General features: G+C 49.1%; 1 protein-coding gene across 1 annotated transcript in view; it reads left to right on the plus strand.

Moving 5' to 3' along the window:
* The first annotated feature begins 9,184 nt into the window (after positions 1-9,184).
* KCNK9 (potassium two pore domain channel subfamily K member 9) overlaps positions 9,185-27,275 on the plus strand; it is a 131,293-nt gene continuing 113,202 nt past the window's right edge. The window contains exon 1 of the mRNA XM_060243198.1: positions 9,185-9,532. Within this exon, the coding sequence (XP_060099181.1) occupies positions 9,250-9,532 (283 nt within the window). The 5' untranslated portion in view covers positions 9,185-9,249. The remainder of the gene's footprint in view (positions 9,533-27,275) is intronic.

Consider the following 27,275-nt stretch of genomic DNA (forward strand, 5'->3'; position numbering starts at 1 on the left):
CAGCAAGTTGGGGACTCATTTTACCGACTTCGGAAGGATGGAAGGCTGAGTCAGCCTGGAGCCGGCTACCTGAACCGGCTTCCTCTGGGATCGAACTCAGGTCATGAGCTGAGGGCTCCGACTGCAGTACTGCAGCTTTACCACTCTGCGCCACGGAGATAGGAGCAGAACACCATTTCTCCTGTCAGTTACAGTTCAAAGCAGTTGAATATCCCCCATGACCTGTTTTTTCTTCTGGATAATGACTGATCTCACTCATCTCTTGTGGAGCAGTCCTTTCCTTGCTTACAGGACGATTCTTTTTATTGTTGTTGTTGTTATTAAATTAGGCTATATCTGAGCCAAAAATATCTGAAAAATACCTTGCTTGTATCCTCCATGAACCTGGACAGAATTAGATTCATCTGGAAAATACCTTATATAAAATAAGTAGCAGGTTTGAAGGCATAAGAATGGATAAACGTACGACAGGCTCTTTGGCTTCTTTTCATCTGGGAGAAATGGGTTTGATCCCCCACTCCTCCACTTGCACCTGTTGGAATGGCCTTGGGTCAGCCATAGCTCTGGTAAGAGTTGTCCTTGAAAGGGCAGCTGCTGTGAGAGCCCTCTCCAGCCCCACCCACCTCACAGGGTGTCTGTTGTGGGGGAGGAAGGGAAAGGAGATTGTGAGCCGCTCTGAGACTCTTTGGAGTGGAGGGCGGGATATAAATCCAATATCTTCATCTACCGCACAGGGTGTCTGTTGTGGGGGAGGAAGGGAAAGGAGATTGTAAGCTGCTCTGACACTCTGATTCAGGGAGAAGGGCGGGGTATAAATCTACAGTCTTCTTCTTAAGAAGAAAGGGATGAATGAAACCAGAAAACACTGAGGAAGAGTGGACTACAAAACAGGCCCAAGGGAGACAGCAGAGCACCATTTCTCTTGTCAATTACAGTTGTCAGTTAGGGTTGTCAATTACAGTTCAAAGCAGCTGAATGTCTCCCGATGACCTGTTTTTTCTTCTGGATAATGATTGATCTCACTCATCTCTTGCGGAGCAGACCTTTCCTTGCTTACAGGACCATATCCTCAAACACCTTCTCACCGATAACAATGGGCCACCTAACAGAAACCGTAGCTCAGGAACCCATATCTGCAATACACCTAGATGCCCCCTTTGTCCCTACATCCTCTTGGACAGTACAGTTTCATGACCTAACAGCAGTAGCAATTTCATCTTAGGACCCCCCCCCCCCCACTCGCTCACCCTCCAGTGTGATACGTGCCATCATGCGTTAACAGTTTCAGAGCCAGTTTGGTGTAGCGGTTAAGTGGGAGAACCAGGTTTGATTCCCCACTCCTCCACTTGCAGCTGCTGGAATGGCCTTGGATCAGCCATAGCTCTCGTAGGAGTTGTCCTTGAAAGGGCAGCTGCTGAGAGAGTCCTCCCAGCCCCACCCACCTCACAGGGTGTCTGTTGTGGGGGAAGACGATGAAGGGGATTGTGAGCTGCTCTGAGCCTCTGAGATTCAGACTGGAGGGTGGGATATAAATCCAACATCTTCTTCTTCTTCTTAACACTACCTTTCTGCCAGTTTGGTGTAGTGGTTAAGTGTGTGGACTCTTATCTGGGAGAACCGGGTTTGATTCCCCACTCCTCCACTTGCACCTGCTGGAATGGCCTTGGGTCAGCCATAGCCCTGGCAGAGGTTGTCCTTGAAAGGGCAGCTGCTGTAAGAACTCTCTTAGCCCCACCCACCTCACAGGGTGTCTGTTGTGGGGGAGGAAGGGAAAGGAGATTGTGAACCGCTCTGAGACTCTTCGGAGTGGAGGGCGGGATATAAATCCAATATCTTCTTCTTCTTCTTCTTCTGCTCTCTGTATTGGACAAACAGGTAAAGGTAATGGTAGTCCCCTGTGCAAGCACCGGTCGTTTCCGACTCTGGGGCTATGTTGCTTTCACAACGTTTTCACGGCAGACTTTTTACGGGGTGGTTTGCCATTGCCTTCCGCAGTCATCTACACTTCCCCCCCAGCAAGCTGGGTACTCATTTTGCTGACCTCGGGCAGAGAGTTCAGACTGCAGTATTGCAGCTTTACCACCCTGCACCATGGGGACAAACAGCCCTGACATAAAACAATGCACTAGCTCAGTTTAAAGCGGCAGTGTTCAGAAACCACTGGGGAACATTTGGGGCCATTTGATGCATTCTGTCAATGTTCTAAAATTCACTGTTCTCCTACCAAAGAACCTCAAAGGGGATATTCAGCGCAAAATTACTGACTTGGGATTCATCAAGAAGTTCTATAATATTCCCCCTACTCTACCCGTGGCCAGTATAAACAATAACTTGGGATTTTTCATTCATTATAAGGTCAAGTAAAAAGGTAAAGGCAGTCCCCTGGGCAAGCACCTGCTGTTTTCAACTCTGGGGTGACGTTGTTTTCACGGCAGACTTTTTACGGGGTGGTTTCCCATTGCCTTCCCCATTCATCTACACTTTCCCCCCAGCTAGCTGGGTACTCATTTTACCGACCTGTGCCATGGGGCTCTAAACAATGCACTAGCACAGTTTGAAGCTGCAGTGTTCAGAAACCACTGGGCCTTTTATTGCATTCTGTCAATGTTCTAAAAGTCACTGTTCTCCTACCAAAGAACCTCAAAGGGGATATTCAGCACATAATTGCTGACTTGGGATTCATCAAAAAGTTCTATACTATTCCCCCTACCCTACCCGTGACCAGGATAAACAAAGACTTGGGATTTTTCATTCATTACAAGGTCTTACAGAGGGCAGCACAGGAGCCTCGTGGTGCAGAGTGGTAAAGCTGCAGTACTGCAGTCGGAGCCCTCTGCTCATGACCTGAGTTCGATCCTAGCAGAAGCTGGTTCAGGTAGCCAGCTCCAGGTTGACTCAGCCTTCCATCCTTCCGAGGTCGGTAAAATGAATCTCCAGCTCGCTGGGCGGAAAGTGTAGATGACTGGGGAAGGCAATGGCAAACCATCCCATAAAAAAAAGTCCGCCGTGAAAACGTGAGAGCAATGTCACCCAGAGTTGGAAACGACTGGTGCTTGCACAGGGGACTACCTTTACCTTTCGAGGGAAGCATGTTACAGTGCGATCTTGTCAGGTCTTAGAAACTAAACAGGGTTGGTACTTGAAGAAGAAGAAGATATTGGATTTATATCCCGCCCTCCACTCCGAAGAGTCTCAGAGCAGCTCACAATCTTCTTTACCTTCCTCCCCCACAACAGACACCCTGTGAGGTGGGTGGGGCTGGAGAGGGCTCTCACAGCAGCTGCCCTTTCAAGGACAACCTCTGCCAGAGTTATGGCTGACCTAAGGCCATGCTAGCAGGTGCAAGTGGAGGAGTGGGGAATCAAACCCAGTTCTCCCAGATAAGAGTCCACACACTTAACCACTACACGAAACTGGCTCTCTGTGTCACACAGTGGTCAAAAAAAACCCAAGTACCATAAGGAGGTTCACAAGTCGGGCTAGAAGCCCTTCCATTTTGCCACCCCCCCTGCCCAAGCACCAAGAATACAGAGCATCACTGCCCCAGACAGTTCCAACAATATGCTGTGGCTAATAGCCACTGATGGACCCCTGCTCCATATTTTTATCCAATCCCCTCTTGAAGCTTGACGTCTTTTGATTTGGAGAAAGTAGAGAAAGAAGTACTTTTCTCCCTTTCCCACAATACAAGAACTCATGGGCATTCAATGAAATTGCTGAGCAGTCAGGTTAGAATGGGAGATCACAAAGGAAGACCGGGGTCACTGTGCAGAAGAAGACGATGGCAAACCAGCTTACCTACTTTCTTGCTGGAAGTGACCTAGTATGGATGGGGTTGCCATGAATTGGTTACAACTTTGATGGCAGCAGCAGCATAAGAAGTGCCGTGCCTGTTTTTCCCCTTAAATCCCTTGTGTGTGTTAAAACAAAGCAGGAGTCAACACCTTTAAGACCAAGACCGTTTTATTCAGAATGTAAGCTTTTGTGTGCTCTAAGCACACTTCATCAGATGAGGAATCAGGGACAGTGTGCGGGGCTGTATATAACTGGTAGGCAGTGGTTTAGAATAAGTCACTTCTGACTTATGGGAACCCTGTGTATTTCCCTATGAAGAAAGGTTAAAATGCTTGGGGCTCTTTAGTTTGGAGAAACGTCGACTGAAGGGTGACATGATAGAGGTTTACAAGATTATGCATGGGATGGAGAAAGTAGAGAAAGAAGTCCTTTTCTCCCTTTCTCACAATATGAGAACGCATGGACATTCCATTAGATGGCTGAGCAGTTGGGTTAGAATGGCTAAAAGAAAGTCCTTCACCCAAAGGGTGATTAACACGTGGAATTCACTGCCACAGGAGGTGGTGGAGGCTACAAGCATAGCAAGCTTCAAGCAGGGATTGGATAAGCATATGGAGCAGAGGTCCATCAGTGGCTATTAGCCACAGTGTATTGTTGGATGCAGCTGCGCTGGGCAGGGCATATTTCTAGGATGGAAAACCACCGCCTTCCCAAGATTGCTCTGTATGGCGAACTTTCCACCGGCCATCGAAATAGAGGGGCACCAAAGAAGAGGTACAAGGACTCCTTGAAGAAATCCCTTGGCACCTGTCACATCAACCATCAGCAGTGGTCTGACCTAGCCTCAGATCGCAAAGCATGGAGGCACACCATCCACCAGGCTGTCTCATCCTTTGAGAACGCACGCATAGCTGGTCTTGAGGACAAAAGGAGATTAAGGAAGAATCGCACTGCTACAGCCCCAACCCCAAATCAGACTTTTCCCTGCAGCCACTGTGGCCGGATCTGCCTGTCCTACTGTGTGACACAGAGTGTTGGACTGGATGGGCCATTGGCCTGATCTAACATGGCTTCTCTTATGTTATGTTCTTATCCGGGAGAACTGGGTTTGATTCCCCACTCCTCCACTTGCACCTGCTAGCATGGCCTTGAGTCAGCCATAGCTTTGGCAGAGGGGTCCTTGAAAGGGCAGCTTTTGGGAGAGCTCTCTCAGCCTCACCTACCTCACAGGGTGTCTGTTGTGGGGGAGGAAGGTAAAGGAGGCTGTGAGCCACTCTGAGACTCTGAGATTCAGAGTATAGGGCGGGATATAAGTACAATATCTTCTTCTTCTGCTGTGCATTTCCAGCATCCTGTTTGGTTAGATTTAGCAAGAACGTCTTCACCCAAAGAGTGATTAACACATAACTTCTTCCAGCCTTTCCTCAGAGAGCCAGTTTGGTGTAGTGGTTAAGTATGCCTACTCTTCTCTGGGAGAACCGGGTTTGATTCCCCACTCCTCCACTCGCAGCTTGTGGAATGGCCTTGGGTCAGCCATAGCTCTTGCAAGGCTCTCCTTGAAAGGGCAGCTTCTGGGAGAGCTCTCTCAGCCCCACCTACCTCACAGGGTGTCTGTTGTGGGGGAGTAAAGTTAAGGAGATTGTAAGCTGCTCTGAGACTCTGAACTTCAGAGTGAAGGGCAGGGTATAAATCCAATACAATTCCAGTATTTTCTTCTTCTTCTGCACTGGTCAGGCCACACCTAGAGTACTGGGTATGGCTCTGGAGACCTGACTTCTAAAAAGATGTGGACAGAATGGAGTGAGTGCAGATGAGAGAAACGGAGATGATCTGAGGTCTGGAGACCAAGCCCTAGGAGGAAAGGCGGAAAGACCTGGGAATGCTGGGTCTGGAGAAGAGAAGGTTGTGGAAGAGGGGGTGGGGGGAAACGAGATTGCTCTCCTGAAGGATCTGAAGAGCTTTCCCTTCAAGGAGGTCAGGGAGCTGTTCCTGCTGGCAGCAGAGGCGAGGACTCGCAACGGTGGTGAGTATAAATATATTTATATATTTATTTATTTATTACATTCAATTTATATCCTGCCCTCTCCGCAAGCGGACTCAGGGCGGCTCACAACATCGTACCATACAATCAATCCAATAAAACATATAAAACCACAATTTACTTATTTCAGTTTTAAAACCATTCAATGGCGCTGCTTCAGTACAATGTAAGCGGTATTGAATTGGGCAGGAAGGTACCATTTGGATATTAGGAAAAACTCTTTCCCGGTAAAAGTTGTTCAACCCTGGAACCCGCTCCCTAGGGAGGGGGTGAGCTCCCCTTCCCTGGCCGTCTTCAAGAAACGGCTGGACAAACCCTTGTCAGGGATGCTCCAGGCTGATCCTGCCTTGAGCAGGGGGGTGGACTAGATGGCCTCTAGGGCCCTTCGAGAAGAAGACCGTAGATTTATACCCCACCCTTCTCTCTGAATCAGAGATGCAGAGCGGCTTACAATCTCCTATATCTTCTCCCCCCCACACACAACAGACACCCTGTGAGGTGGGTGGGGCTGAGAGAGCTCTCCCAGAATCTGCCCTTTCAAGGACCCCTCTGCCAGAGCTATGGCTGACCCAAGGCCAGTCCAGCAGCTGCAAGTGGAGCGGTGGGGAATCAAACCCGGTTCTCCCAGATAAGAGTCCGCACGCTTAACCACTGCGCCAAACTGACTCTCAAAAAGTCTGCCGTAAAAACGTTGGGAAAGCAACAGTCGCCCCAGAGTCAGAAATGACTGGTGCTTGCACCTTTACCTGTATCGATAGAGATACATGCAGGTACATACATTTAAAATCTAGACAGACATAGCTAAACACCCAGAAACACGTTATCAACACATGCACTGAGATACACATATATGCCCACACAGACACAATAAGAAGGGAAGGGGCGTGGCCGCCTGGGGGCGGGGCCAGAGGCCGAGAGGACGAGCCAGCGAGCTGGTGGAAGACCCAGCGAGCGCCTGGGGGGGAGACAGCAGCTAGACGAGTCCGGCTTTTTCCAGACAAGGTGGGTGGATCAGAGGAAGGGGGGGGGGCGGAGTGGGGTTTTCTCTGGCTCGCCGTCTCTCTCTCTCTCTGGCTCCGGTGCGGCTTCGAGGACCCGAGGCGAGCACAGGGGTGCTGGTGCGGGGTGGGGGTGGGGTGGGCGGTTTGGTCAGCTCCTCGACCCCCGTTGGAAAAAAGAAAAAAACTACGCCCCCCAAATCGACCCCCCTCTCCCCTTTCCTGGAATATCCTCCCCTCCCCATCACTCTCTCGCTTGGAGGAAAGTGTGTGTGTGTGGGGGGGGGGGGCTGGAGAATGGGGGGGGGGGTGTTCAACCCCCTCTTCTACTGGTGATGGCTGGGAGGCGGAGGGAGCGCTGGCTTCGGCTCGGAAGCCCCCCCAAGCGCCCCCCCCCCAGGGAAAGCAAGATTCCCAGGGACAGCCCAGCCTCATCGCTGGGACCCCCGCCCGCTCCCCTTCCTTGTGTCTCCGCGGGGCTCTCTCTGTCTGCCTCTCTGCTTGCGAGGCCGAGGCCACCGGTGTCTCCCCCCCCCCGCCCGCTTTTCCCACCCCCCTTTCCCGGGCTCTGTCGCCTGCCGCTTCCTAACCATGTCGCGCTCTTCCTTCTCCTCCTTCCCGCAGCCGGAATGCGAGCGAGGGACCCTCCTCTGAGCCTCTCCAAAGCCGGGAGCGGGACGTTTCCATGCGCCGGTGCCCGCCCGGAGGGCGAGGCGGGGGGAGAGCCCGGGCCATCCAGACGGCCCCCCGGGCCAGCGGCTGACTCCGTGCGCGGCGGGGAGACGCCTCTGCCGCCGCTGCTTCGCCTGCTTCGGCCCGCCTGCCTTCCTTCGCCCGGCTCCTTCCAGCCGCCGGAGCCTTCTAACGACAGATCCGAGAATCGCGCTCGCCTCCCGGCTTCCCGAAACGCGCCAGGCTGCGGGGGCTCTGGCGAGGGGACGGTCCGGGAAGTCTAAGCATGCTCGCCTCGCCTCGCCCGCCGCCCACCCGGGCGCTCTCCTCCACCCTGCCGGCTCGGACTCTGCGAGGTTGCTTTTGAGCGCCTTTTGGCCCCTCTCCGACAGGCGGCTTGCAAAGGACGGATATTTTCTCCCCTCTCTCTCCCCGCCTTCATAACTTTTCTCCTCCCCACCCCCCCAAGCGGGTTCCCCCCTCCCTTTGGAAGAAGGCAGCCGGTCGAACGGAAAGGGGAGAAAGTTAGCCAGAGAACCAGCGATCGCGCCCGAAGACAGGCGCTGGTTGGGTAGCTTCGCTTCTCCCCAGCCCCGTTCCCACTCCGGCAAGTGGGGCTGCTCCGGATCTAAGGCTCTGCCGCCCTCCCTCCAACCTCACCTCGTTCCTTGGGAAAGATTTCGCTCGGTTCAAGCGCCACCCTCGGGAGCTGGGAGCTCCGCGGGAGACGTCGCCTGCCCAGGGGGCGAAACGCCCTGAATTTGGCTCCTGGACCTTTTTTGAGGGGTGGGGAGAGGAGGAGGGAGCGATTGCAAACTGCCCGTTTCTTTCCCCGCTTCCCGGAAGCTCTTCTTGACGCCCCCTTCCAAAAGAAAAAAAAAAAGACCCAACACTCTTGCAACGCGACTGATGCTGTGCCCGGATCCGGACCCACCGCGGCTGGAGAAGATCCCCGCCAGCTCTGGGAGCTTCCTTTCGGAGCCCCCTCCGCGCCTCGCCCGGGTGTGCCGCTCCCCCGCCTCTCCGATGGGAACCCCGCATCCTTTCGCCCCACCCGGAGCTTGAAAAGTACTTCTTGAGAGTCCGAAGAAGATTCCCAAAGAAAGGGAGAGAGAGTTGGGGGAGGGGAGGGAAAGAAAGGAGACGCCTGGGCGCAGTTTGGACAGGTGGCCCCGGAGTTAGGAAGTTGGGGGCGGGGGGGGGGGGTTGAAAGAGTTGGGGTGGGGCGGGAGGGGGTGGGCTGGCCTCCGGTGCCTTCTTGGCCTCACGGCCCCCTCCCCTGGACTCCCGGGGCGGGCAGACTCTGGTTTCCCCCCGGAGGCGCCGTTGATGGCCCTGCGCGCCGGAACGGCTTGGTTTGGGCAGGTCTGGCGTAGAGTCGGCCGGCTCCGGGGTCCCTGGTCGAGGCGCTCCAGCAGCCTCTTGTGCCTGTCTCCCGCCCACCAGGAGTCGGAGCAGGGAGGAGAGCAGCCCGAGTCGCCGGCGCCGCGGCGGCCGTTTCAGCACCGAGGACAGCAGCCTCCCCGAGGGCGCGTCCGTCTCGGTCTCCCTTTCCAGCGCGCCCCAGGCGGCGGCGGCGGCCGTTTCAGCACCCAGGACAGCCGCCTCCCCGAGGGCGCGTCCCTCTCCGTCTCTCCTCCCAGCTCGCCCCCCGGCGGCGGCTGCCTCTCCTGCCGCACCCTGTCGGACCCCCAGGAGGCCAGGGGGGGACATGGTCCCCTCCGTGGGGCCCTCGTGGCGGCCATGAAGAGGCAGAACGTGCGGACCGTGTCCCTCATCGTCTGCACCTTCACCTACCTGCTGGTGGGCGCCGCCGTCTTCGACGCCCTGGAGTCCGACTACGAGACCCGCGAGGAGGAGCAGCTGAAGGCCGAGGAGACCCGGCTCAAGGGGAAGTACAACATCACCCGCGAGGATTACCAGCAGCTGGAGCTGATCATCATGCAGTCGGAACCCCACCGGGCCGGGGTCCAGTGGAAATTTGCGGGGTCTTTCTACTTCGCCATCACGGTCATCACCACCATAGGTGAGTGTCTCCTCTCCAAGAGGGGCGCGGGTGAGGAGAATGAGAGAAGGGGAGGATGGAGGGGAGTGGGTTGGGTCTCCAAGTTGGGAGGCTGGGGGACGCTGGGGAAATGCTGGGGGACGCTGGTTCTTCCTCTCTCGGGAAGAACCGAAGAAAGGACGGATCGGTGTATGTTGAGTTGTGTCCACAAGTTGGGAACAGGGAGAGAGGAAAAAAAAATCAAGAAGGTTCTGTATATACTTGAATAGGTTGACTTCAATGAGTTGGGCCAAGGCAGGGTTACAAGGGCTGAGCAGAGAAAGGCATGTCAGAAGGGATCCCACCTCCCCCTGCCCCCGCAAATTGCAGAGCTGTTGGGTTGCTGAGGGATAAGACCACCCACCTCTCCCTCCCCAGTCTACTTTTGTGACTGTTAACAGCTATTTGTTGCTAGTCTCTCCTCCCGCCCTGTCTAGATTACACTTAAGAAAGAGCTGGATGCATTGTTGAGATGTGAGGAGAACCAAGTTGAGAACTGCGAGGGGAGGGGGCTTTTAAACAAGTGTCAAGAGTAACCAAAGAAAGGATGGACAAGCGTGTGATGAGTTGCATCCACAAGTTGGGAGCTGGGAGGGAGAGAAAAACGGAGTAGATTCTATATACATTTGAATGGGTTGAATTCAAGAGTTGGGCAACTGCTGGATTTCAAGGGTTGAGCAGAGAAAGGCACGTCGGAAGGGATCCCCCTCCCCCAAATTGCAGAGCTGTTGGGTTGCTGAGGGCTAAGATGTGACCACCCACCTATCCCTCCCCAGTCTACTTTTGTGACTGTCAACAGCTATTCGTCGGGAGTCTCTCCTCCCACCCTGTCTAGATTAAACTTAACAAAGTGCTGGATGCATTCTTGCGAGGAGTGGAGAACCAAGTTGAGGACTGCAAGGGGGGGGCTTTTAAACAAGTATCAAGAGTAACAAGTAGTCCCTCCCCCCATGACTAGGAGGCGGTAAAGTGATGGAACAACATGAGAATTCTTACAAGTGACAGCCGTATGGAATTGTTCTTGGCCTAGAGTGATTTGGGGAGGGACGGTGGCTCAGTGGTAGAGCATCTGCTTGGTAAGCAGAAGGTCCCAGGTTCAGTCCCCAGCAGCTCCAACTAAAAAGGGTCCAGGCAAGTAGGCGTGAAAAACCTCAGCTGGAGAGCCTGGAGATCCGCTGCCAGTCTGAGTAGACGAGACTGACTTTGATGGACCGAGGGTCTGACTCAATATAAGGCAGCTTCATGTGTTCATTTGGGGAGAGATGGTGGCTCAGAGGTAGGTAAGCAGAAGGTCCCAGGTTCAATCCCTGGCATCTCCAAAAAAGGGTCCAGGCAAATAGGTGTGAAAAACCTCAGCTTGAGACCCTGGAGAGGTACTGCCAGTCTGAGTAGACAAGACTGACTTTGATGGACCGAAGGTCTGACTCAGTATAAGGCAGCTTCATATGTTCATATATGTTCATTGGCATAGAAGATGCTTACACAAATAGTTGTGAAAGGAAAAGCGCTGGCGACTCCTCCAGTTTTTATAAAAACGGGATCTTTTCGTTTTAAACTTGAAAGGGGAGAAGTGGTCCCAGAAGTCCTCCTTCCCAGCACCTTCCCAGGAATGGGTCCTTCTTTGCTCTTCTGGGCTCGTGAACCCTCCCCTCTTTGGAAGCCAAAGTAAGCCGTCCGGGTAGCACTATAACCATTAGTGAATGCTGCTGTCACTCCGCTTCAACGTAAAGCTCTGAAAGAATCAGAAGATGGCAGATTTGTTGACCATACAAAAAAAAAAGGGGGGGGGGAGGTTTGCTTTTTGCAGAGGTGACCTGGGCTGCCGGCCAAATAGCCGGAGTCTCTGGAGAAAGTTTCCCTCCCTTGCATCAAAGCTGACATTGACTGATAGGTCGATGGATACGGCAAGTCACCCGCTTCATCCTGAAGACCTGTAATAGGTCATAGCAGACAGGGAAACTTCAGGAAAAGATACAACTTCTAGACCAGGGGATGGCCAAACTTGCTTAACGTAAGAGCCACGTAGGATAATGTCAGATGTTTGAGAGCTGCAAAACATGAACATCAGATGTTTGAGAGCAGAAAGGAGGGAGGGAAGGGAGGAAATAGATGGCGTGGGGGAGGGAGAGGTGGAAAGCAAGCAACTTTACCTGCAAATGCATTCTCCAAGCTGCCCGCTGGCTTGCCTTGGGGAAGTGATTTAAAGAGACAGATGTCTTCTCCAAGCTGATGGGGTGTGTGTGGGGGGGTGCTTCTAAAGCCACACAGTGTGTGTGAAAGAGCCACACTTTGGCCACCCCTGCTCTAGATGCCAGACCGCGTCTGGCCCACTCTCTCCTTCCTGTGTTGTCGGCTGCTTCGTGCGCTTTGCGTGTTCTCAAGAGACACGGCTTGGCAAGATTTGCAGAGAGCCAAGAGTGTCACTTCGATGAGGGAGTTGGTGAAGAGTGCGTCGGCTTCCTGAACAGGACGTGAAAGACCAGATCGATGTTATGAATCCAGGCAGACGCTATCTTTTGACTGCCGGGTCTTTTTACCCACGATGGGGCCACTGCTGTATGAAGATGTCCGTTTTCAGTACGCCCTCCATCCCTTTCTCCTTTCCACCTGTTGGAAGCAGGTGCTTACAGGTGCTAAATTTTGATCTTACCGGTGGTAGCATGCTGGTTGTCTCGATAGGTGATCCGGTACAAGAAGAGACTGTGTTTTTTAAACGGCTTCCTTCTGTCTGTCTGGTAGTTTTCCCCTTCGTGCCTTACTGAAAGTCTTCTTTGTAGGATTATAGGTTTGGAACAAGCTCTGTGCGGTTTTTGTTTGGTGGTGTTGGTGGGAATACTTAAAAATACTTTTGATTTTCTCCTCCCTTCGCGCTTCAGCACTTCACAGTTCGTATCTACCTAGCAGTAACAAATAACTTCCTTTCGTTCCTGTGAACATACACATTCAGATTTGTATGCAATGAAGTCTTAAGAGAGCTGATGTGGCATAATGGTTATAAGAGCAGCAGACTCTATTCCGGAGAGTCGAGTTTGATTTCCTGCTCCTCCACCTGGAGCCAGCTGGGTGACCTTGGGCCCGTCTCAGTTCTCTCAGAACTCTCTCAGCCCCACCTCCCTCACAAGGGGGTCTGTGGTGGGAAGGAGAAGGAAAGGAGATTGCAAGCCGCTTTGAGACTTCTTAAGATAGAGAAAAGTGGGGTATAAAAGCCGATGCTCTTTCTCCTCTTTCTGGACTGCTGGAAAAGGATGTAATTGGGTTTTGTGTTTTGCTCTCTGGTGACACGGTTCCTTGGATGTCAACGGAACCTCAGAGATACAGCTGAGAAGCTGCGCAAAGAACTTCCACGGTGCATGTACACCAAACAGCTGCTGGAAAGAGGACTTAGAATAAACCAAAATTATAGCCCAGATAAAGTTCCATATCTCTGTCTCATTCATTCCATTGGGCCACATGTTAAGTAGCCTTCCAATCAACGGGACTTCAAGCTTTGACAGTATTCGGCCCAAAGTGTTTCCTTTGCTTCAATCATTAAATGACGGCTGTCAAACCTGATACCAGCCTGAAAGCCATTGTGGGAAGGATAAGATATTAGCTGTGTTTAATCCACCTGCGAGAGAAACAGGGCTCTTTTTTTTGTAGCAGAAAGACTTTTGCATATTAGGCCACACAACCCTGATGTAGTCAATCCACCAGGAGCTTACAGTAGGCCCTGTAAGAGGAGCCAGTTTCAAGAGGGGATTGGATAAACATATGGAGCAGGGGTCCATCAGTTGCTATTAGCCACAGTGTATTGTTGGAACTCTGTCTCGGGCAGTGATGCTCTGTATTCTTGTGCTTGGGGGGGGTGGTACAGTGGAAGGGCTTCTGGCCCCACTGGGGGACCTCCTGATGGCACTGTTTGTTTTTTGGCCCCTGTGTGACGCAGAGTGTTGGACTGGATGGGCCATTGACCTGATCCAACATGGCTTCTCTTATGTTCTTATATGGAGCAGAGGTCCATCGGTGGCTATTAGCCACAGTGTATTGTTGGAACATCTCGGTCTGGGGCAGTGATGCTCTGTATTCTTGGTGCTTGGGGGGCACAGTGGGAGGGCTTCTAGTATCCTGGCCCCACTGGTGGACCTCCTGTTGGTACCTGGGTTTTTTTTTTTGCCACTGTGACACAGAGTGTTAGACTGGATGGGCCATTGGCCAGATCCAACATGGCTTCTCTTATGTTCTTATGTTAGCCCTGTAAGCTCTTGGAGGATTGCTACATCAGGGAAGTGTGGCCTAATATGCAAAGGAGTTCCTGCTCCCCCCAAAGAAAGCCCTGGAGGAAATATAATCTGTGTATGCTCAGAAGCATTAGCCTGCTGGTGAAAGTTTTTGAAAGTCCAGTTAGTTTTGAACGATGCCAGAGCTTTTGGGATCTGCAGCCAAGGATGGGGAATACTCCATCTGGTGATCGACTGTCTTGAACTTCAGCACAAAAGCATACCCATTGAGCTCATGTTTCCATATAAACAGGCCCTGGATACAGCCCCAAAGAACTCTCAATTAAAAGAATCTCAGGTAGAACAGATCCTTCCATAGTTGCTTGTAGTCAGTTTGGTGTAGTGGTTAAGTGCGCGGATCCTTAAGAACATAAGAGAAGCCATGTTGGATCAGGCCAACGGCCCATCAAGTCCAACACTCTGTGTCACACAGTAGCAAAAAATTTTATATACACACATACACTGTGGCTAATAGCCACTGATGGACCTGTGCTCCATATTTTAATCTAAACCCTTCTTGAAGGTGGCTATACTTGTGGCCGCCACCACCTCCTGTGGCAGTGAATTCCACATGTTAATCACCCTTTGGGTGAAGAAGGACTTCCTTTTATCCGTTTTAACCTGTCTGCTCAGCAATTTCATCGAATGCCCACGAGTTCTTGTATTGTGAGAAAGGGAGAAAATGACTTCTTTTTCTACTTTCTCCATCCCATGCATTATCTTGTAAACCTCTATCATGTCACCCCGCAGTCGACGTTTCTCCAAGCTAAAGAGTCCCAAGCGTTTCAACCTTTCTTCATAGGGAAAGTGCTCCAGCCCTTTAATCATTCTAGTTGCCCTTCTCTGGACTTTCTCCAATGCTACAATATCCTTTTTGAGGTGCGGCGACCAGAACTGCACACAGTACTCCAAATGAGACCGCACCATCGATTTATACAGGGGCATTATGATACTGGCTGATTTGTTTTCAATTCCCTTCCTAATAATTCCCAGCATGGCGTTGGCCTTTTTTATTGCAAACGCACACTGTCTTGACATTTTCAGTGAATTATCTACCACGACCCCAAGATCTCTCTCTTGGTCAGTCTCTGCCAGTTCACACCCCATCAACTTGTATTTGTAGCTGGGATTCTTGGCCCCAATTTGCATTACTTTGCACTTGGCACATTGAACCGCATCTGCCACATTGACGCCCACTCACCCAGCCTCAACAGATCCCTTTGGAGTTCCTCACAATCCTCTCTGGTTCTCACCACCCTGAACAATTTAGTGTCATCCGCAAACTTGGCCACTTCACTGCTCACTCCCAACTCTAAATCATTTATGAACAAGTTAAAGAGCATGGGACCCAGTACCGAGCCCTGCGGCACCCCACTGCTTACCGTCCTCCACTGCGAAGACTGCCCATTTATACTCACTCTCTGCTTCCTATTACTCAGCCAGTTTTTGATCCACAAGAGGACCTGTCCTTTTACTCCATGACTCTCAAGCTTTCTAAGGAGCCTTTGATGAGGAACTTTATCAAAAGCTTTCTGGAAGTCAAGGTAAACAACATCTATTGGGTCTCCTTTGTCCACATGTTTGTTCACCCCCTCAAAGAAATGTAACAGGTTAGTGAGGCAAGATCTTCCCTTGCAGAACCCATGCTGAGTCTTCCTCAATAACCCGTGTTCATCAATGTGCCTACTCATTCTGTCCTTGATAATGATTTCTACCAACTTTCCCGGTATTGAAGTCAGACTGACTGGCCTGTAATTTCCCGGGTCTCCTCTGGAACCTTTTTTAATGATGGGGGTGACATTTGCTACCTTCCAGTCCTCAGGAACGGAGGCAGATTTCAATGAAAGATTACAGATTTTTGTTAGAAGATCCACAAGTTCAACTTTGAGTTCTTTCAGAACTCTCGGATGTATGCCATCCGGACCCGGTGACTTATTAGTTTTTAATTTGTCTATCAGTTGTAGGACCTCCTCTTTTGTCACCTCAATCTGACTCAGGTCTTTCAATACCCCTTCCAAAATTAGTGGTTCTGGGGCGGGCAAAAAGTTCTCATCTTCCACAGTGAAGACGGAGGCAAAAAATTCATTTAGCTTCTCAGCCATTTCCCTATCCTCCTTCAGTAATCCTTTTCCCCATGGTCATCCAAGGGCCCCACTGCCTCCCTGGCTGGTTTCCTACTTCTAATATATTTGAAGAAAGTTTTATTGTTGGTCTTTATGTTTTTTGCAATATGCTCCTCATAGTCCCTTTTTGCCTGCCTGATCACAGTCTTGCATTTGATTTGCCACAGCCTGTGTTCCCTTTTACTAATCTAACTTGGACTGGTTTTCCACCGCTTAAAGGAGTCCTTCTTACCTTTTACAGCTTCCATTACTTTGTTTGTTAACCACGCAGGCCTTTTCTTATGCCTGTTTGTGCCTTTCCTAACTTGTGGTATGTATTTTATCTGAGCTTCTAGGATTATAGTTTTAAATAGCATCCAAGCTTCCCCAAGGGTTTTGACCGTATGTACCTTTCCTTTCAGTTTCCTCCTCACATGCCTCCTCATCTCAGTGTATTTACCCCTTTTAAAGCTAAACGTGGTTGTGGCGGTCTTTTTGGACAACTCCCTATTTATACAAACGGTGAAATCAATAACATTATGGTCACTGCTCCCAAGAGGCGCAATCACTTTTACATCTCTCACCAAGTCTTGGGCATTACTTAGGACCAAATCCAGGATCGCCCCTTATCTGGGAGAACTGGGTTTGATTCCCCACTCCTCCACTTGCAGCTGCTGGAATGGCCTTGGGTCAGCCATAGCTCTTGCAGGAGTTGAAAGGGCAGTTTATGGAAGAGCTCTCTCAGCCCTACCCACCTCATAGAGTGTCTGTTGTGGGAGGGAGAAGTTATAGGAGATTGTAAGCTGCTCTGAGACTCTGATTCAGAGAGAAGGGCGGGTTATAAATCTGTAGTCTTCTTCAGGGTAGAAATGCAGAAGGGCTCATGATTGGATTCCGCATAAAGTCGCTTCCCAACATTCAGATTATGCTTCAGAAGAGTCTGTAGGTTCAGGAGAGCCAGTTTGGTGTAGTGGTTCAGTGCGCAGACACTTATTTGGGAGATCCGGATTTGATTCCCCACTCCTTCACTTGCAGCTGCTGGTGTGACCTGAGAGAACTCACGGTTCTCTCAGAGCTGTTCTCTCAAGAGCAGTTTCTGTTAGAGCTCTCTCAGTTCCACCTACTTTGCAAGGTGTCTGTTGTGGGGAGGGGAAGGGACAGGGGTCATTTTGTAGAAAAAGAGGTGCTGGAGCTCATTAGCACAACTTATTTGCAGAACTCATTTGCATATGCCGCACACCCCAACATCACTGGAAGGTGTACTAAATTCTATCAACTCAGAATCTACCTTAAAATGCTTCTTGAATTAGAATTGTCATAATAAACCCGTACTTCCATCATTCCTTTAAAATTCCTTTCTCCTCTGTGGCCACAGTGGCATGAGGAAGATTTCCATCTGTCTGCTTTCTATGTTTTGGTTATTTTCCCATTTTTTTTTTTGGTGGGGGAAAATATTAGAAAGTTTGTCAGATCTTAGTGTTTAGTAAAATTAAGAGGTTCTGGAGCTCCGCTCCTGTTAGCTCCTGCAGAAAATGAGGCCTGGGAAGGGAAACGAGATTGTAAGCTGCTCTGAGATTCCAAGTGAAGGATGGGGTATAAATCCAATCTCCTCCTCCTCTTTCTCCTCCTCTTTCTCCTCCTTCTCCTCCTCCTTCTCCTCCTCCTCCTCCTTCTCCTTCTTCTCCTCCTTCTCCTCCTCCTCCTCCTTCTTCTCCTCCTTCTCCTCCTCCTTCTCCTCCTCCTTCTTCTCCTCCTCCTTCTCCTCCTCCTTTTTCTCCTCCTCCTTCTTCTCCTCCTCCTTCTTCTCCTCCTTTTTCTCCTCCTCCTTCTCCTCCTCCTCCTTCTTCTTTTCCTCCTCCTTCTCCTCCTCCTTCTTCTCCTTCTCCTCCTCCTCCTCCTTCTCCTCCTTCTTCTCCTCCTTCTCCTCCTCCTCCTCCTTCTCCTCCTCCTTCTCCTCCTCCTCCTCCTTCTCCTCCTTCTTCTTCTCCTCCTCCTCCTCCTCCTCCTCCTTTTTCTCCTCCTTCTCCTCCTCCTTCTTCTTTTCCTCCTCCTCCTTCTCCTCCTCCTTCTTCTCTTTCTCCTTCTTCTCCTCTTCTTCTCTTTATCCTCCTCCTCCGTCACAAGTTGTGTGTGGCAAAAAACCCAACAACTTCAAGTATAGGCTAATGGGGATTGAACTTGCTGAGAGTGAGAGAAAAAAACATCTTGGGGGCGCAGTGACTAGCTCAATGAAAGTGTCAACAGCATGCTGCAGTGGTGAAAAAGGCAAACTCTGCATTAGGGATAACTGCGAAAGAGGCTGGGAATAAAACAGCCAATACTGGAATGCCCCTGTATAGATCTAAAGTGGAATACTCTATACAGTTCTGGTCATTGTAGCTCCAAAAAACATTGCATAGCTGGAAAAAGGTACAGAGGAGGGCGACCGAGATGATGAGAGGGTTGGAAGCCCTTCCCTCTGAGGAAAGGCTGAAGAAGCTGGGACTTTTTATTTTAGAAAATATATGACTGAGAGGAGATGTGATAGAAGTTTATAAAACGATGGACAGGGTGGGAAGAGTTGACAAAAGAGAGCTTTTTCTCCCTCTCCCAAAAGACTAGCTCTCAAAGGTGTTCAATGAAGCTGCTGGGCAGTAGGTTTAAGATGGAAAAAAAGGAAATACTACTTTACACAGAGAGGGATTAAAATGTGAAATTTGTTGCCAGATGATATAGGGATGGCCAGAGGAGGAAGCAGCTTGAAAAGGGGGTTGGATAGATTCATGGTGAGCCATGATGAGTGGGGGGAACCTCCACATTCAGAGACACCAATCCTCTGAATCCTAAAGTTGGGAGGCAACATCAGGTGAAGGCCTTGGCCTTCATGCCCTGCTGTTGGCCCTCCAGAGGAACTGTTTGGCCACTGTGTGAGACAGGAGGCTGGGCTAGAGGGGCCACTGGTTTGATCCAGCAGGGCTCTTCTGATGCTCTTATGAAGGTCTTGGCCTCTCTGCCCTGTTGTTGGCCCTCCAGAGGAGCTGGCTGGCCACTGTGTGAGACAGGATGCTGGACTAGATGGACCACTGCTCTGATCCAGCAGGGCTCTTTTGATGCTCTTATGAAGGCCTCGGCCTCTCTGCCCTGCTGTTGGCACTCTAGAAGAACTGGTTGGCCGCTGTGTGAGACAGGATGATGGAGTAGAGGGACTACTGGTCTGATCCAGCAGGGCTCTTCTGATGTTCTTATGAAGGCCTTGGCCTCTCTGCCCTGCTGTTGACCCTCAAGAGGAACTGGTTGGCCACTGCGTGAGACAGGAGGCTGGACTAGATGGACCATTGGTCCGATCCAGCAGGGTTCTTCTGATGTTCTTATGAATCTGGCTTTGACTGGTGGGTGGCTGACCGGCTATATGTTAAGAATAATTTACTCACCAAGATACTCCCACTCCACCATATCCATATACTTGCCTTTTCTCATACTCCCTTATACTAGAAGAAGCTTTCCTGTCTTCTGTCTCACATGACCACAATTTGAAACTGTAACCAAAATGTTTGTAAAAATACTCGACAGCGATGAGGTGGGCTGCTTCTGTTGAACTGGTTGCAATGATATCTTTAAAAAAAAAAAAAAAAAAAATTAGCCCCGAAGTTGCTGCTTATCCACTTTCTCCCGAACATTTCTCCTCTGCTCTAATTGAACCAACTCCAATAGGTGTGGTAACTTTGAGAACCAGTTTGGCGTAGTGGTTAATTGTGCGGACTCTTCTCTGGGAGAACCGGGTTTGATTCCCCACTCCTCCACTTGCAGCTGCTGGAATGGCCTTGAGTTAGCCATTGTTCTTGTAGGAGTTGTCCTTGAAAGAACAGCATCTGAGACAGACTCAGAGTATAGGGCAGGATATAAATCCAGTATCATCGTCGTCGTCGTCGTCGTCGTCGTCGTCGTCGTCGTCATCATCATCATCATCATCATCATCATCATCTCCTTCTTCTCTTCCTCCTTCTCCTCCTCCTTCTTCTACCTTTGCATCCTTTAGAAGAATTCTTTATTCCCACCTCCTGACTAGGACAAAGGGACTCTGAGGTCTTCATTCCTACTCATGTCTGATGAAGGGAGGTTTGGTTCTCTACAGCTTCTACCCTGAAACTTTGGTGGATCTCTGAGGTGCTCTTGATTTGGAAACGAACCATTTCTTCTCTCTCTGAAACCCCCCCAGTAGATCTCAGTGTGTCCTGTGGTGCAGCTTTTTTGAAAGTTCCAAAGTTCTACCTGCTTTTAGAGTTCTGTCATATGCGGGGCTTTTTTTTGGTAGCAGGAACTCCTTTGCATAATAGGCCACACCTCCTCAATGTAGCCAATCCTCCAAGACTGGCTACATCAGGGTGTGTGTCCTAATATGCAAAGGAGTTCCTGCTACCAAAAAAGCCCTGTTGTATGTCACCTCAGTGACTCAACGACCCCTTAAATCATTTGGCGCTTTCATGTACAAGCAAGAAGGGGCCACAGATTTCTATTCTCTTGAGTCACCCGTGGTTGCATTTGGGACTAGGATCTGGGAGACCTGAGTTTGAATTCCCACACTGCCATGGGAGCTTGCTGGGTGAACAAGGCCTGGCCACTGTTACTCACCTTAATCTAATTCTCAGGGTTGTTCTGAAGGCAAAATAGAGGAAATAAGAATTCGGGTCCATGTCACTTTGGAAGGGATAAAATGGTATATAAATAGAAAAAAAGATAAAAAGGAAAATTGGCAGGGGGGTCAGAGAAGAAAAATGAAGAAGGGAGGCCGGAGACAACGCTTAGCAAATGGGGTCTGAATTTTCTGAGAGCGAGAGGGAAAAAGTTCTTGGGATTTTAGTGGCTAGCTCAAGGAAAGTGTCAACCCAGTGTGGTGCAGCAGTGAAAAGGGCAACCCTCCCCTATAACATCATCCTGTGTAGTGTTCATAAAGTAATGCCTCATAGGTTTGCTCACTGATTTATCTAAAACACCTATTAGCTGTCCTAGCCATACTGTAAGCTCAAGGTGACTTCCAATATGGATATAATCCATCAAAAATTTAGGACTGCTGGTCAATTAACAAAATGCGGGCCTATATCAAACTGTCTTCAGCGCTCTCTGAACTATTGAAAGCAAAGTGGCCAGATGCACCTCTCTCGGAAGGTTGTTCCATAATTGTGGGGCTACCACTGAAAAGGCCCTGTCTTGTGTGACCACCAAATGAGCTTCATTGATGGATGGGACAGCCAGGACAGTCTCTCTCCATGATATTAATTCCCAGGCAAGGATGGATGGGAGAAGATGGCCCTTCAGATACCCCAGTTCCAAGTCATGTAGGGCTTCCAAGGTCAAAACCAACAGTTTTGCATAGTAATAATCCCAAGGATGGAACTACTTGGCCCTTGGAACTGCTATCCGACTAGCAGACTTTTGGATCCAATCACTCAGCTGCCTTTTCTTCAGAACAAGGCAAGGGGCAGGAGAGGCAAATAGAATGCTGTGTCTCCCCCTCTCCCAGCTGGAGTTGAATTGCAAACAGCTCTGCAATTCTGCTTTTTTGGGGGGGGGATGCATTAGAACATAAGAGAAGCCCTGTTGGTTCAAGCCAATAGCCCATCCAGTCCAACACTCTGTGTCACACAGTGGCCAAAAAACCCCAGGTGTCATCAGGAGGTCCATCAGTGGGGCTAGAAAACTAGAAGCCCTCCCACTGTTGCCTCCCCAGCAACATGAATACAGAGCTTCACTTCCCCAGACAGAGAGTTGCATCAATACCTTGTGGCTAATGGCCACCGATGGACCTCTGCTCCAGATGTTTGTCCAATTCCCTCTTGAAGCCGTCTGTGCTTGTAGCCGCCGCCACCTCCTGTGGCAGTGAATTCCATGTGTTAATCACCCTTTGGGTGAAGAAATGCTTCCTTTTATCCATTCTAACCTGACTGCTTGGCAATTGCATGGAATGCCCACGAGTTCTTGTATTGTGAGCAAGGGAGAAAAGGACCTCTTTCTCTGCCTTCTCTATCCCATGTGTTTGAATTGCTGAGTCAAAGCAGCAGGCAGGGTAAGAATTAAAGGGCTGCTCATCCTTCCTGTTGCTTCCCCCTTTCCCAACCTGCCCCTTCCAAATCTGCTTCTTGATAAAAAGGATTTGCAGGACAGGAAGAGGCAACTGAATGTCAAAAGGCTTCCCAGCCGATAAAAGGAAAGGCTTCTAAGCTGATAAACTGATAATAGGAAGTCCTTCTTCAACCAAAGGGTGATTAACACATGGAATTCATTGCCAGAGGAGGTGGTGGCAGCTACACACATAGACGGCTTCAAGAGGGGATTGGAAAAACATCTGGAGCAGAGGTCCATCAGTGGCTATTAACCACAGCGTATTGTTAGGACTCTCTGTCTGGAGCAGTGATGCTCTGTCTTCTTGGTGCTTGGGAGGGTCAACAGTGGGAGGGCTTCTAGTGTTCTGGCCCCACCGATGGACCTCCTGATGGCACTTGGTTTTTTTGGCCACTCTGTGACACATAGTGTGTGTGACACAGAGATGGGCCATTGACCTGATCCAACATAGCTTCTCTTATGTTCTTAAACTGAACATCAAAAGGCTTCCAAGCTGAATTGCAATAATCACACTTGGCCAACTTTGTAGATTTAAGCTGACTGAGCCCTGTCCGAGTCTTCCCTACTAATCAAGGATGATTCACAGCCATGGTCTTAGTTGTGTGTTCAAACTTTTCTGGACATATCTTGGCATTCAATTGCCTCTTCCTGTCCTGCAAGCTATCTACTTTGACTCATTGTTTCTATGGATTGTGTATAATAATCTTAGTTCTGGGGATTGGACTTCAGTCCAGCCCATAGACAGGCGGAGAAGATGATCAATAAGTTCTTGCTGATACAACAGACGGTTGACCGGATTGCTTTCCCCTTTGACCATCATTCTGTCTTCTCAGGATCTAACAATATTAAATATCGAACACCACTCAACAATGCCCTTTCAATCCACTTTCAGTGCACTTTCCAATAGGATTTTACTGTGTGGACTGGCATCCAGTTGGAACATCCCGTTCGAAAGTGCATTGAAAGTGGTTTTAAAGTGCAGGGGTGTCCACCTCATTCGCTATGAGGGCCAGATCTGACATAAATGAGACCTTGTCAGGCCGGACCCTGTGGGTCATAAAATGTCATGCCAGGGGGAGGGACGGTGGCTCAGTGGTAGAGCATCTGCTTGGGAAGCAGAAGGTCCCAGGTTCAATCCCCGGCATCTCCAACTAAAAAGGGTCCAGGCAAATAGGTGTGAAAAACCGCAGCTTGAGAGCCTGGAGAGCCGCTGCCAGTCTGAGTAGACAAGACTGACTTTGATGGACAGAGGGTCTGATTCAGTAGAAGGCAGCTTCGTATGTTCATATGAAGCAGAGATATAAACTTTATAAAGGACACAAACAAACACAATTCGATATTTTTTTCAAAACTTAAAATACGCTGAAACGATTAGCACTCTTGCAGTATTTTGTTTCTTTGAGAAGAATTACAATAGAGAGAACCACGGAGAGAATGAAAACCCAAAGAGAAACCGTGACAAAATCACAAGCACAATTGTTAATTCATTTATAATTATTTAAGTAAGAAACTTCACTGGTTATTATAATCCAATTCAACCGTTAATGTATCAAGGTAAGTACATGTAAATCATTTCCAAAACACACCTAAAAACATACTGCATTAGAAAAAAATTGCTTAAAGTGCTTAGCGCTACAAAGTGCTTGTAGGTCCAAGGGGCTGTGCAGATTTTTCTTTCCAAAAGGAATGAATCCAAAGATTCCCCGACGTCCCTCTGACGGAACCTGGAGCCGGCAGGTTGCTTGTAATGCTATTTATAATAATAATAGCTATTTATAATAGCTTTTCATGCTGTTTATAATAATATGCTTGCAGTTTTTGTAGTAAGTGTTTGCGTTGTTTTCCTGGCTTTGATTAAATCTTTAACAGGTGTGTTGTAAACCTTGGGGTTTTGTACCTTGAAATATTGCGTCGGGTTTGATGTACTTTGCGGTAATACGCCTTAGGAATGATACTGCGTGCTTGTGTTAGCTTTAGTCTTTGCTAACAGTGGTAAGTTGCTTGTATTAACTGTCAATATGAATTTGGTATTGTTAAAGAAACGTTGCCTAAGATGCATTTGCTTGCTTTATGTAGCCGTTGTGAAATACATCAATTTGGATATTCCTCTTTGATAAAGACAGCGGAAACGGTGCGTCAAGCGTCCTGCTGACTCCAGGCTCCGTCAGAGGGACGTCGGGGAATCTTTGGATTCATTCCTTTTGGGAAGAGAAATCTGCACAGGCACTTTGACCTACAAGCACTTAGTAGCACTAAGCACTTTAAGCCATTTGTTCTAATGCAGTGTGTGCTTAGATGCGTTTTGGAAATGATTTACATGTACTTACCTGGATATATTAATGGTTGAATTGGATTATAGAAATCAGTGCTTTGGAGTTTCTTACTTAAATAATTGTAAATGCATCAACAATTGTGTTCGTTATTTTGTCACGGTTTCTCTTTGGGTTTGTATTTTGTTTGTTTGGCAGCTTCTGATAACGGACACCTCTTGCTCTGAATTATTGCATCGAGACCTCGAGACAATTTCTGCACTGTAGCAATCTTGAGTAGGCTGTTTAGGTGTTGCTCAGGTGTGTGTCTGTAAGTTGCAAACCTGCTTTTCGTTTGACATTCATTACAGAAATCTCATGTCCAATGCTTTGAGCCTAAGACCCAGGGGAAAACATGAAACGGCTGGGCATTGTGAACGTTTGTACATAGTTGCTTCATGTGGTGGTCAGCCAATGGAGAAAATAGAGGCTTTGCTCTGTAGCTCCTGTGCCATTCATAGAATCATAGAATTGGAAGGGACCTCCAGGGTCATCTAGTCCAACCCCCTGCACAATGCAGGAGACTCACAACTACCTCCTTTCACAGGATCTTCATTGCTGTCAGATGGCCATCTAGCATCTGTTTAAAAACCTCCAAGGAAGGAAATCCCACCACCTCCCAAGGAGGAAGCCTGTTCCGCTGAGGATCCGCTCTAACTGTCAGGAAGTTCTTCCTAATGTTGAGCCGGAAACTCTTTTGATTAAATTTCAACCCATTGGTTCTGGTCCTACCTTGAGCAAGCCTGGCAAAGCAAGCTGTGATGCAGAAGGAAGTAAGAGAGAGAGAAGGAAGCAGATGACAGTGAGTTGCTTACAGGCCTGATTTGGCCCTTGGGCCACATGTTTGACACCCTAGATTTCGTGTGTGTGACTGCGGCCTAAGCGTCTGATGGAGTTTTGACTCTCAAAAACTTCTGTCCTAGAAATCTTGTTGGTCTCTAAGGTATTCTTGGCCCCGAATCTAACTGCACTACCGCAGACCAACAGGGCTGCCCTCTGAGACTATTATTAGTATTTAAGCTGTGGTGCTGAAGTGGACAGCTCCTCCGATTCTGTCCTCAGGGTAGAAACATTCGGAGGTTCTTTCAGGGTGATCTGCAAGAAGAAAGGCCACTGCTAATTAGTTTCATTGTCATCCCCGATCCTACGATCATGCAAGTGAAGCGGGGCGGGGGCGGGGAAGAAGCATCAAAAGGCTTCCGAGCCGCATTGCAATAATAACACTCGGCCAACTTTGTAGATTGAAGAGGACGGAGTCTTGTCCGTGTCTTCATTATTGATCAAGGAGGAAGAGATCTCTAGCAAGGAGAGAAGAGTCTGGCACTTATAAGTTCTTACGGTGTAAGACAGAGAGAAAAGGACTTCTTTCCTCTAACCCTACCTATTCTTTGCATAAGTCTGTCTGTAAGCTTCTGTCACGTCAGTCAACCCCTCAGTCATCCTTTCTCCCAGCTAAAAGAGGACCTTCCAGTAGCCTTGTCAAAACAATAGCTGCCGGGGCTTTGTCAGACCTAGTTGGAAGACTCCTCCCCCCCCCCACTGTAATTTAAGCACAGCTTAAGCACAGAAAACAACTGTGCTTTCTTGGTAGAATGTGGATTTGAAGGCAGGCTTGAAATATTTATTCTACATCCAGAGGACCTGCCCCTCTGCCCCCCGACTCTGAACTGCAAGGGTTTAAAAAAAAAATTCCAATGCATTATGTCAAAGAGTTGTTTGGGCTAGCTTCCAAAACTTCCTTATCGCTGTATAGAAAATAAATCATCGTATACCACTGGCAGTACTGAAGTGACTTCTCATGAAATTTTCATTATTTGGTGGTTCAAAATAGTTTTCGAGCGATGAAAGGGGTTGGCTTTTTTTCTTTCTTTTGAATTTATTCTGTTCTGTTTTCTTCCCGTGCACCGTCTTCTGACCACGGCGCTCCATCCTACTGCTCCTTTCTGTTCTAGAGGTTTCTGCCCAGCCCACCGTTTACCCGTCTTCATTGGGCTTATTCTTTTCCGCTGTTTCTCAAAGCGAATCTTCCCTAAGAATCGCCTCGCTAGATTAGTCCAAATTGCACTTTTCTATTTCTAGCAGTGAGAAGCCGGGTTTTTTTGGGGAAAGCTCTTAAGCATGAATACGATGCAGTTCACAGTCATCTGGCATCAGAGGCGGGGCTCCTTTTGTAGCAGGAACTCATTTGCATATTAGGCTACACCCGCCTGATGTAACCAATCCTCCTGGAGCTTACAGTTGGCCCTGCAAGAAGAAGAAGAAGACATTGGATTTATATTCCGCCCTCCACTCAGAGTCTCAGAGTGGCTCACAATCTCCTTTACCTCCCTCCACCACAGCAGACACCCTGTGAGGTGGGTGGGGCTGAGAGGACTCTCACAGCAGCTGCCCTTTCAAGGACAACCTCTGTGTTAGCTATGGCTATCCCAAGGCCATTCCAGCAGGTGCAAGTGGAGGAGTGGGGAATCAAACCCGGTTCTCTCAGATAAGAGTCCGCACACTTAACCACTACACCAAACAAAGCTCTTGGAGGATTGGCTACATCAGGAGGGTGTGGCCAAATATGCAAAGGAGTTCCTGCTACAAAAAAAGCCCTGATCAGAGGTATGTTGCCTCCAGTGTTCCCTCTAAGCTGAGTTAGCGTGAGCTAGCTCACAGATTTTTAGGCTCCAGCTCACACATTTTTGTCTTAGATCAGGAAGGATGGCCCCAGAGCACACTAATTGATGCAATCGCTCACCACTTTAATGCCAGTAGCTCACAAAGTAGAATTTTTGCTCACAAGACTCTGCAGCTTAGAGGGAACATTGGTTGCCTCTATTCATGGAAGATCCATTTAGCTATCATGGCTATTGCAAGGGATTAATCTCTCTTATTGTCCCCACTCTATGCTCAGTTCGTGATTTCCTTAAGCTCTCCCTTCACGTTATTTTCTCTTCCACAATTTTCAAATCCTCATAGG

The sequence above is a fragment of the Heteronotia binoei genome, chromosome 7 (genome assembly GCF_032191835.1).
Source record: "Heteronotia binoei isolate CCM8104 ecotype False Entrance Well chromosome 7, APGP_CSIRO_Hbin_v1, whole genome shotgun sequence".
NCBI lineage: Eukaryota > Metazoa > Chordata > Lepidosauria > Squamata > Gekkonidae > Heteronotia > Heteronotia binoei.